Source organism: Numenius arquata, chromosome 5 (genome assembly GCF_964106895.1).
Source record: "Numenius arquata chromosome 5, bNumArq3.hap1.1, whole genome shotgun sequence".
NCBI classification, from domain to species: Eukaryota; Metazoa; Chordata; class Aves; order Charadriiformes; family Scolopacidae; genus Numenius; species Numenius arquata.
In genome coordinates this window covers 9,198,034-9,210,477 of record NC_133580.1, presented here as the reverse complement: position 1 = coordinate 9,210,477, position 12,444 = coordinate 9,198,034, and the positions used below count along the sequence as shown (strand labels likewise).

At 38.0% G+C, this 12,444-nt stretch overlaps 1 protein-coding gene across 2 annotated transcripts in view; it reads left to right on the top strand.

Moving 5' to 3' along the window:
• NRK (Nik related kinase) overlaps positions 1–11,710 on the top strand; it is a 104,590-nt gene extending 92,880 nt beyond the window's left edge. For both annotated transcript variants that reach the window (XM_074148311.1, XM_074148312.1), the window contains exons 30-31: positions 7,092–7,231; positions 7,936–11,710. In XM_074148311.1, the coding sequence (XP_074004412.1) occupies positions 7,092–7,231; positions 7,936–8,019 (224 nt within the window). In that variant the 3' untranslated portion in view covers positions 8,020–11,710. The remainder of the gene's footprint in view (positions 1–7,091; positions 7,232–7,935) is intronic.
• Positions 11,711–12,444: the final 734 nt, after the last annotated feature.

Genomic DNA, 12,444 nt, shown 5'->3' with positions numbered 1-12,444 from the left:
TTAGGCCTTACTAAAAGCAGTTAGCTTACTTAACATGAACGTTTTCTTCAAACTGTAATGTCTTATCCACCCTATGGAGTACATATATGATATGTGATTTCCATAAATATTTAAGCTCTCCTTTGTTTTTCCACACTTACTTCATGGGTTAGAACTCTTTTCTCCTGCCTTGGGAAGAAACAATTTTAAAATCAGCCACATTTATCGAAGTGTCCTGCCAGAAATTAACCCTAATCTCATGTTTAATACTTTTTAAACCAGGATGTTATTTGTAACTATTACAGGTGTTTCTAGTTGTATTATTATTACTATATGCTATGGCCTAAAAAGTCACTGTTACTTGATAATTAGTGTGTTTCAAAGACAGATGGCATATAAGAACAAAGGGCTTTCTTACACCCTGCTTTTTAGGAAGGGGGTTATTGCAAGAAAGGTTGCATAGATCTACGACTCCTACTTGGAAATTTGCAATTTGTCTTACTGAGCACTGATTGCTCTTAAAGCATTTTCACTTAATCTAGATCAAGTTTGCAGGAATGCCTCAGAAGTGGAGCAGAGAAAGCTTAAGTCCTTAAGGACAATCAGTACAAAATTGCCTAAGCACTTCTGTTACAGTATTTTAGGGCAGTTAAATAGGAAGAGGATGGAGAAGGTGCTTCTGAGGGTGGCATCCTGTCTGGTGAATTTTACTATATAGGCGTCTTGTCTATGTGAATAGATTTTCTGAGTAGTCAGTCTAGAGAAATGTGCACCACCAGATTGGAAGGTGGTGCCCATCCAGGGACAGGTAGCCAGGAGGGGTATAATGAAATATCCTGCCGAGAAAGCAGAGGGTTAGTTAGATGAAATATTTTGGATGGTAAGGTTAGGAGAGCTGAGTAAACAGCTAGCTCTTTGTAGAACTCCCGGTGCTCAGAAAGCAAAACTAGGTTTTTTCTCAAAGGAAAGCTGTCTGTCTCCATCAGTCTCTTTTGTTGTTTGTACTTCTGCAGATTCCACAACTGAAGGGAGGCAGTCTCCAAGCAGCCCCTTCTCAGTTGTCATTTGAAAACTTTCCAATATGTTGGCTTGAGAACCCTTGTGTTTCTGCTGCTACTGCAGCACTTTTGGTATCTCAGAAATTGATTTCTTTGGAACAGAAATTGTCAGTCTTTGTGATGTGGTACAAAATTAATTTGACTTATGATTGTAATCAGATTTCCACTAAAAACAAATTAACCCAACCTGTAACTTCCCACACAACTCAAATTTTAAACAAAGAGCTCTGTTAACTATTATTTTTACAATTCTTTCCCACTAGCTCCTATTAATTTTCCTGATCCTTTGAAATTCTTGACTACAGACAAAAACATTAACTACTATGAGTGTGAATAACTCTGTTATTTGCTTGGCCAAACTTAGGGGAAACTTGAAAGCTTCATAAGAGATCCTGTTTTCCTGGAATTTCGAGACCCGTTTCAGACCTCCTAAAGTCTGTATTAGCCTATCTCAAAATTTTCATTCTACGTTTCAGAGATGGAAGGGTCTTGTGTTAACCTCAGGGTCCTTTCTAGTAATCCTTTGCTTATTTCTTGATTTCTTTAAACGATTATTTTGAAAGAAAACTTTTGTGGTTGTTGAGAGTATCTTGACTACAAAAAGGAAAAAATAGTTTTATTGTAATTGATGGATTTAGGGCAGGGAATCTAAATATAGCTTACTCTTGTAGTCTTTAAGTTGGGACCTCTGTGACTGACCTGTTAATAAGAAATTGGAGAGAGGAAACTCAAACCCCATGGGAAATTAAAATTGTAGAAGTAGTCTATCTATGTTTAATCTGAAAGATATTTCATATATGTAGGGCTAAATACAAATATAGCCGTAATGTTTTCTTTCTATAAAACAGGATTAAAAAAGGTCTTAAGAAACATCAAGTTAATAAGGTTTGGGAGCACTTTTGCCCTTTTGTGTGAGTAATGAATTATTTACAGTATGTAGTCTCAGAGGGTTGGCACAAAACTGGATATTCCCAGAGTTGGGGAACCAATAAAAAGTCCTTATTTTCTTTGCCGTGCACATATTAGAAGCAAAACAGATGCTATTGTAGAGAAACTGCATTACCAAAAGGTGGTTGGATTACAGCCTCAGTGCTCTATCGACATACTCACCAGTTCTTGAAGCAGCTGCTGTCCAGCTCATGCACAAAAAATGCCTGCTCGTATCTGAATGACTCCTGTTGGATAGATCTGCGCACTTCTGCCCCCAGGAAAACAGCAAAAAGCGTTCAAACAAGCAAACTGTCACCTCAGATACATTTCTGGGTTGGGTTATCAGTTTTCTACTGGAATAATTACAAAGGAGTGACAACAACTGGGAGCAGAGAAGCTCTGGAACAGAGATGCATAGAAACATACATGTTTAGAAAAAAAAAAAAAAGATTTAGTCATAAATTTATTCCTGGCTTGCTTGGGGTGGTTAGGGAACTGTATGTCTTAGCTCTTTGTCCAGTGCAATCTGACCAAAACATACAGCAGTAAAACACTTGCCTTTCTTGGCAAATTTCTTAATTTGTCCATTTGTGACTTTATTCAGCCTTAGTTTTCTCCCTCCTTCATTTGGACTGTCTAGCCTCTCTCATTTAGTAGAAGTTCTCCACAGCTGTGACTGGAGGAAGAGAAATACCCACTTCTATCCAGGTAACATAGATAATGGCAGTAAAACTATTTAACAGAATTGCACAAGAGAAGTTGCTGGATCTTTTCTCAGTTTTTCTACCAAAAATTGCTTAACTTTAGGGGCAGTAAGTTTTAAAGCATGGGCAACAGCCGTGCAAGTAGCTAATCGGTCCCTAGTCAGTGATCAGCAGCATCACTGGGGAGCTCAAGGTTGGGTTTGAGAGGGAACAAGCTTTGCTACATCACAGGACACTCTGTGTGTTATTTCCGTTCCCAATCCTCAGCATGTATGTCTCCCTTCCATTTGGCTAAAAATAATCTATAACCATGCTTTCCCCAAAGAGTGGGGAACCAATAAAACTCGTGATTTCATAGAGTGTACTGGGATTGACTGAAGGGCCAAAGAAGTGTTCTGTAGAAGTGTACTCGGTTTGAAGAGCTTAGCTTTTTAGTTGAGTAAAACTACTAAACAGAAAATGGGTTCTGTTTTACCTCAAACCAGAGCAGGCCTCTCATAGCTGGTATCTTTTTCTGTCAGCAAATTCATCACTGGATATTCTCCTCTTAACGTTCATGCCCAGCTGCATACTTGCCTGAAGCAATTTTCTCAAACGTGTATACAAAAGTAAAATTCAGTAGCTTTTTTGCATTGAATTTCACCTATGCACATACTATCTCAAAAAAAGGAATTCAGTAAAGCAGCATACACTCTGTTTTAACCTCCAAAATGGAGTTTGATATTGTGACTTGAAGTAGGTCAGACTCTTTTAAAATTCATGTTCAGTTGGTTCATTGCAAACTTCTTGGTTTAACTGGAATCAGTTGCCTGGGGAATTTTTGGAGTCTTCAATACTGGAGGTCTTTAAAGTCAGGTTAGGTAAACAACTGTCAGAAGTGGTACTGATGTGGCACAGAAATACGGATGGAAGAGAAGGTGCATTAAGGTCCTTTCCTGTCCCATTTCTGTACTACTAATCAGAAAAAATCATGGTATTTTGCTAAAAGGTGTCCTGATTCTGATGTCATGCAGAGGTCAATTTGGAATAATTTGGCATTGAGCCCAATGCAGTACACCAGATCAGAAAAGGGATTTTTGAAGGGAAAGAGTTTTAAAAAGAAAAGAAAAGGTTAAGAAGGGAAGTGAGACTGTAGCAGAACCTGGGTTCTGTGTTACCAAGCACAATTATCTCGTTCAGACTGTGAGTCTGCTACTGGTGTGAGACTGAGATCATTAGCTCATGTCAGTGACACTTCATAGAAGTTAATGGATCCAATATATCTCAGTAATTTCTTTCACCTTTTCCACCGCCCTCAACCGTTTTCCCTTGAAGCAGTCACTTCCCTGAACAGGGGCTCTACTCAACTTAATGTTAATACATAGTGTAAACAGGAAATACCAAGTCTCGCCCCAAGTTTAGAGCGTTGCTAATGCTTTCATGATGTTAAGAAACAGATTTCGAGCTCACTTTGCTATACTAACTTTATGGCATATATTCTTTGATGTCCAGGGAGTAATGCTGGTGTAAATGGTGTAACAAGAACCACAGGTTATGCAGAACTGTAGATCTTTTAAAATATGTGGTAATTTGGGTGAAGCAGGGCAACTTCAGGTAGCTCTGTATAACTTTGTTCCAGTATGTTAAGCAATACTGGCACATGAGTCTGAGTCAGTGTAGGCTTTTTCTGCTGAGCTGCTGTCCAAAAGACCAGAGTGCCTGTCTAAATCTAGGGTTGCTAGAAACTACTACAGTCTTGCATTGTGTGTAATGTAAACTTTCTTAGATGTTGCCAGCTGGAAGCATAGGATATTTTTATCTAAAGCTTGCTGAGGTGAAAAGTGGACTCAAAATAACTATTCCTAAATTGCTCATGGATAGGAGCTTTTGTTCCAGAATGAGACAACTTTATTCTGAGTATCTAATCTGCTCTCAATTCATTTCACATGAAACACTTGCAAGTGCTCCCACACAGGAAGATTATCAAGACTCAGTACTGACCTTTGAATTCACAACCTGCTCTCTTCCAAATTAATTTCCATGTGTAGATAAATCCTTATAACTGGACACCACCACAAATGGGATATTGGGGGCTTTTTGTTGGCATGTTATTCCACAGATGCAATTTGAGAAAGAACTTTTGATACTGCTACAAGAATGAGTTTTTGTGCTACTTGTACTTCAACTGAAATTTGCAGTTGTCAGTTGACAAGTTCTCAGTATATTGGCCGGCCAGCACAGCATCAGTGCCTGAACTTAGCATGTCTGTTTTATTATGTTCCTACTGCAGTATTGCTTGGAGATGAGGTCTCTTCTGAACATAGAAGTACTGGTCCAGTCATCCAGGGCTTTCTATCCCTGATGACCTGAAGGTTGCAAGAGATCCTAATTAAGCTGTTACTGAGAGCTGCAAGGACGCTATCAAATTGAAATCTGCCAAAGGCGTGGATACAGCTGATAGAGGCACAGCATATTGACAACTTGAGTGCAGATTTCATTTAGTTGAAAAGGAGACTTATGAGTGGATTAGATCTTTGTTGCTGAACCTATATGACCTAAACAGCAAAGCCATAGAATGCTTTTGTGCTGTTTCTCTATATGCACCTGCCTCACTGTGTCCCACCCCCTAGAACCATAGTGTGCTCCTCTCTCTGTTATGTTCAAAAGTGAAGTTTGAAAAGGTTAATATGGTGTCAGTTGTTAGAAAAAAAATGGCAAATGTGTGAGTATTGTATGATTCCTACCTTCTTCGCTTTACATGTGGTCTGGGCCTACTTTTTTAGATACTAACTGCACATTGCATGGGTGCTTCCCTTGTGCTCATCATGCTACTACTGCAGTGCTTCAGAAATGTTAATGACAGTCTTCCTCACAGCCTACAGCAGTACTGCCCTGTTGTACAGCCTAGGAACTGATGCATAAAGACAATGTTTTAAAATGTATTGATTTCAGGCCTTTGATTTTTAGAAAATACTTCCCCCCACCTTCTTTTCTCTCACCCTCTGTTGCTCACTGCTGTTTTGCGTTTCAAACAGGATGTTTTTTTCCTTGTTCCACATGACTGGGATACTAGGAAAGAATTTTCTTGCTCTCAGCTCTAGTGGCAGGGAAGCCTTCAGTGTGCACAAAGAAAAGTATACTAATCAGATTTAGGGGAAATTTGTAGATTTGAGGGAATTAAAATCACAACATTGTAGCCAAGCTAAACATGTTTCCAAGGACGTATAATTTTCATACAGTTGTTCTGACAAGAATTATAAAGCAAGGATTCCAATTTAATAATAAATCAACAGCTGATAAAGGCAATATGCCTGAATGAGTGTATCTCCTCCTTTTATTTTCTGTTGTCCTTCTAAACTAGGATCGCAGACTGTTGCTTCCTATATCACTGTGTACTGAAAGCTTAATTTTTAGTCAAAAATCTAAAGCAACATGGAAAGTTTTAAGGAACAGAGAGTGCTTGCACTAGTAATGTAGGGCAGGCAAGCACTGTCCACCAAAGCTAAAAACCAAATGCACACATTCCCTCCAGATCATTTCAGAGCACCAGAATTCTCAGACTAATGAAATAATAGTTCATAGTTGAGCAAGAAGAACAATTTCTGAGCATTGACTATCAATGGAGCATAACTAATGTGTTTTTACCTTGGAAGCCTCTACATGCACTAATTGGAGAGCTTTCGTTGAAACTAATTTGAAATCTGTGGTGTTAACTCCTTCATCACTGTTCTGACTTCTCATCTGTCAGATTTAAAGGGAGTAACATAGTAAGCTTCCACAGTGCTGGAATGAGTATCTTTGTTTTTGGAGATACTGCACATAACTAGTGATGGGAAGACAATAGCAAAGGACACCAAATTAATAGTCTCAGATTCAAAAGTATTTATGTTTCAGACTAAGCTGAACTCCATAGTAAATACAAACTCAACTTCGAAATGGGAGGGTATAGAGAAGACAGTCAAAACTTTTCTTGGCCACGTATGGTGAAAGGATGAGATGCACAAGTTGTGCCAAGAGAAATTCCATTAGTTATTAGGAAGAAATTTCTAACCTTGCGTTGCAGCAGGGGCTCAGAGAGGTTGTGAAATATCCAGCAAAACATGTCTGGGCAAGTTCCTAAGTAACCTTGTCTAATTTGGCCCTGCTTTGGGGGCGGGGGTTAAACAAGATGACCTTCAGAGGTTTCCTCTGACATTCTGTGATTCTAAAATATACAATAGTAGCATACTTAAGATTTAGGTCTAGAGTCCAAAATAAGTTTGAGGGGAGAAACTGAAATTTAGTAACTGTTCCCAAGGTTTTTTGTAGAAACTTAAAATACAAATAATTCAGAATGTATTCTTATCAAAGGGAAATGCTTCACATCCATATTGATATAAATGAGGCAAGAATCAGTCTTTCAGCTGTTAAATAGGATAAAATCTTTTTTCTTTTCTTTTAGCTTACCTTCAATCTAATCAGGTCATGGGCTGGGGAGAGAAGGCAATTGAACTACGCTCTGTGGAAACAGGAAATCTGGAAGGAGTATTTATGCACAAGAAAGCACAGAAGCTAAAATTTCTATGTGAAAGAAATGACAAGGTAAAGAGATGACTACAGTGTGGCAATTAAGCAAAAATGAGTAATAGTTGACTATAATAGCAAGACCATTTAATTTTTCTATATTCTATATATTCTATATTCTAACTCCTATTCCACCCAGCCTTAACTGATATCAGAGGTGCTAACAAATACAGACATTGCTAACTGGCCAGACTCCAGCATAACAGGAGGAGTGGGGAGGGCTAGTGAGTCAGCCCTGATAATGCCCAACTACAGGACTGCCTCTCCTGGGCTACTGCAATTACAGGAGATTCAGAGCAGCCACCATGGGAAAAAAAAAACCAATGCTCTAATATTTGAGATATTGCAGACACTAGAGTACGGATAACCAAGTATGACTTCTTGCATGTAGGAGTTCTTTATGAATGTTGTGTGAAACCTGCTTACTCCCACTGACATATTTAGAAAACTAGGGCCCCAAAACTGTTTAGATTAATTATTTTTAAATGATCTCTTTCATTTTTCTAAACAGGAAAAAAATATACCAAAAAATATATCCCAGTTGTACCACAAGCAGTTTCACTTTAAAAAGTTTCTCATGGGATTAAAATGGAATTGTGATATACATACCCTTGTATTTGGGACTGTGGCATTCTCTCAGATTTCTTGTATCAGTAAAAATATTGTCATAGATGTAAACTGACAGTAGCGTATCTTTTTTTTTTTTCTTTCTCCCTTTCAAGGTGTTCTTTGCATCCGTACAGTCAGGAGGCAGCAGTCAAATATACTTTATGACTCTTGGTCAAAACGTACTATTCAACTGGTAATTTGCATCGAAATGAAGGATGCTTTGAAATTCCCTGTAGGTAGCAGTGCAAAATGCTTAGAGGTAATATATACAAATTTGCACTTTTTACCTGCAAAAAAATTTTTGTTATTAACTTATCAAAATTCATATTCTTTCAGTTTGGAAAGAATTCCATTTTCCTGTCAAAGTATTGCAAACATGTTTAGTTTGTCTTCTAAAATATGTTGCAAACCAAGATTGTACTCACAGTGTTAGGAGAGAACAACTTTAAAGAAGAATGTAGCCAATGTAGGAAGCTCGTGTACTCTGAAAGGTGTACGGTTTCATTTTCACAGATGATGTAATGTTGTTATCTTGAACTGAAGTGTCTTTCTCTTTTGGACAGCAATATCTGTAAGTAGATATAAAAACACAAACAAGTTGAGCGGCAAAGCCGCTTTGAATTGGATTTTGACTTGTTTTGCATTTTAAGCAAGCTGTTACTGTTTCACCAAGACTCGCTTGTCCAAGTCTTACAATTAGTGACAAAGCAACTGTTGATGATGGGGCCTTCCACAGATTGGGATGCTTGGGGGTTCATATCCTGTGTTGGACAGGTGCATTTCACTGAAGAGCTGTAAAAGCAGTTACTTCTAGACATGTGCCCCGTCTGGTAGATTTCACAAAATGCAGGGGACAGACTTCATGTTTCTCTCAGGGCTGGATGCCTGAGCCCATAGACACAGTTACTGTAGAATGTATTTGTAAAAATAGTTTAAATAGTAGTTTGTCAAAATCATATATGCATAAAGCATTATGGACCTGAACCTGTAATTTCAAAGACAGGACCCACACTCATGAGAGTTGATTTAAAGGCACTAACCATGTATATAAGGGCACAGGATGAGGCACCTTCATTTCTTCCCTTGTTGCTCTTTCAGCATAAAGTCTTCATGTATTTGTGTGTAAATATAATCTTTCCACAATGGATGTTAAGATTAACAAATGTATTCTTAATATAGTTATGAAAATATCCAAAGAGTTAATCTATTATAAATAGAAAATATAAATAATTTCAGGTGCTTTCTATGCTAATTACATCTAAACAAAGCTGCATCCACTAGTGTTATTGGTGCCAGTGTTTCTGCATAAACTCTGTTCTCAGGGGCTTGTAACTTGGCCATAAAACTATACAGATATAATATATATCCTATATATAATCATATACTATGATTAAATTGTAGGGTTTAACGCAATCATCATTTAGCTCATTTTGGATGTGCTTTGAAAATGTAAAGCATAAAATGTAATACAAAAGAGCTCATTCCAGACATGATGCAGTATGGACGACGCTGTAGATAAAAGTGAAATTGCTAGCTACAGTGTTTGAAAATAGGTATTTTTTACTTGAAATATGTGATACTGAAAGGTGCAGGGAAAGTGTGTTGGAATATCTGGTCGTCTACCTCAAGGATGATGATTCAAAGTTGACTAAGAAGGGGAGGAATAAAGTTGTTAGAGCTGGTAGCTGTTCAGAACAGTATGTCAGGTTAAGTTAGTGTTAGCAGTCATGCTGTGACTGACAGGTGCTCAGATTGCAACCATCAGCTCCAGAACAGGTATCCCTGTATATGTCAGCAGAGAATCAAATTAGGGGCGGATCCCCCTTCCCCGTGTTGGCATCTCCACTGCCGCAGGCAGATCAGAGATGCCCACACTGTTGCTGTCTCTGTTCTTTGGCTATGTGGAGGACTGCACTTTCCGAAGTTATTAACTTAGCACTTTTCACAAGCACTAGCTTATCTCAAAATGTATAGTGTTTTTTATGAAGTATTTTCCTTTTAAATGTTTTAACTTACAGAAAAATAAGCCTAAGGCCATACTAAAAAAATATGTGCAGTTAAATACTCAAAGTGGTTCTTAATGTATGCAAGTAATCAGCTTGTGTGCAGACTTAAAATCTGAATGGTATACTGTGCTTGGGCAGAGCTGTGTAAAAACAGGAGGTCTCTGTCTATTTGTGGTAACGTTCCTACCTGTTGCCAAGGTTAGGACTGGGGCAGATGAGCAAAACATGGCTTGGCTCTCATGCTACGGAACACTGGGCTTGTTTCGTTCAACTTGCAACAACAAAAAACTCCGAAAACCAAACAAACCCAAACCTGTAACAGAAACAGAGATGAAAGTTACAATTACAGGCAAAAAATAATTTGCAGACAATCAGAAATACAACTTTTCTTGCTTTTGATTTAAAATAAAAAGTCTAAGAGACTGTGAAGAAAGAACAGCTTTCATTTTGTACCCAGTAGGTGTGCAAAACGTGCTTGCAAAACTGCTTGTGCTATAAGCAATCACTGATCTAGGCTGCTCTGTAATATTTTTAAAAGTGTGCTTATCTCAGCAGCCTCTGCAGTATATGAGATGCATGTGAATTTTTTCCCTCTCCCATTTTGGTGTCAACAGGTAGGAGGAAATTTTTCCTGATGCTAGGCACTAGTTAAAAAGAATTTAGCAGAGAACAGCGGGAATTTAGAGCAACCCATATCAACAGATTAAAGAAGATGTGATCAAATTTGTTTGATATTATTGTAATGGAAAAGCGTGACAGGAAGTTGACACACTGTAAAGATGTTTAGGTCCATGCCAAGAGAGAGGGGAAAAAGTGCAAGTTCAAGAGGGGAATGTATGCTATTACACTGAGATTTTACTTTTTCATTCTGTTTCCTTCTATTAGCTCTTTCCTTTCCAGTTATGATTCAAGGCAGTGGGTTGGATTTTCATCTGTCACTTTGCATGTAAAACCATTGGAATTATTGGGGTTACATCCATGTGTAAATTATGAAAAGAATGAGGCCTTTAGAGGTGAATGCTTTTAAAGGATTTAGAACTGATATTTCAAGTAGCAATAGCAATTGGATGCAACAAGAAGACTGTTGCATTTTCTCCTTATCAAGAGAAAATCAGAATGTTGAAGATGAGAAAGAGCCCAAAGATGTTGAGAAGAGTAACAGAAGGGAGTGGAAGTGACTGAGGAGGAGGGAAAAGCTGAAGAAAATAAAGAGGAGTAGCCAAAGGGGAGGGAGTGGATTGTTGTAGAAGGAATAAAAGAAGTTGAGATGTTAAGGAAAAGAAAGTAACCAAAGAAATGGAAAGGTATCTGGAGTGACCGGGTGTTCTGAACACTGAATGAGAGTGTGTTCCGAGTAACTGTTCTGCTCAAAGCAAAAGTTCAAAGGCTGGAAGAAAAAAAAATGCCAGAGATTCAAGTTTAGCTTGACATAAATTTAACTATGCAAAAAGATTATCAGATTTGTAGTTTCACTTTGTGAGGTGTTTCTCTAGCTGTACCTTTTCACTAACTTTTAAAACCAAGAAGTGAAGTGCTTAACAATGTGTTTTTCTAGTGACCTCACTTTGATGTGAACAAATGCTACAGGGGCAGAAGGGCATAACTTTAAGGATCCATGTCAGTAATCCTTTGGTACATGCAGTATCCTGATAGCAGGTGGTGCTCTTAATGTATGTTTGCCAAACAAGATTGTGCTAATACTGCAGCAAGGTAGTATTGTATGTGCCTGCTTTCATTTTAGGAATGGTGAACTCTATTCTGCAGCCTGAACCTTGACACACGACTTTAATACCTGCAAACAACGCAAGATATGTACTGTACATTATGTATTGTTCCCTTATGTTGAAATTGTACAACTGAAACAGCAATAAAAAATACTCTGAAAATCAAAACTAGTATTGTGCATGTAAAATTCTGTTATATTGGCATAAGCTACTGTAAAAATCATAGAAAGCTTTGTTACTGTTACAGTTTCCTGAGGGAAACATCCATCTACATCTGCCTTTTGAGACAAAATGAATATATTTCCATGCAGTGGATAAAGATGCTGAGGTGAAAATGTGAGAGTTCGGCCTAGACAGAGTGCCAGTAAGGGTAACAGCTGGCGCTGTGCTGTGCGTGCTAATGAGCTTCACAAGTGAATTGCTGTGCTTCTGCCTTTCTCTTTACACAAATACCCAGTGGGATGAGGGCAGTGGAACCAGAGCGAAATGAGAGTTTGCAACAGGAAAAACTAAAGTATCTTCTTTAATTTTACAATTATTTGCTAAATAGTAGAGCTAGGCAGTAAGATACAGCTACACACACAATGGAAGTTACATAATATGTCAAACTAACTGTAAATAGCTTTGTATTATCTATTGCTATTGGAGCTCAGATGAAACAGCATTTTAATTTTAGCTTTGTTTTACATTTAAAAGTAGTTTGTTTCATGGTACCAAATTGCTTTGGGGTGAAATTGCTTCTCCAAAGACCATCATAAAAGCCAGCTTAGAAGTTCAGTTCCATGTTTAGACAGCTGTATTTAAGTAAATGAAACATGAGCAAACCTGCAATCTATATAAAAGACTTCTATAGATTCTAAAACCTGCACGATAAATCAAGGTTCCACATAAA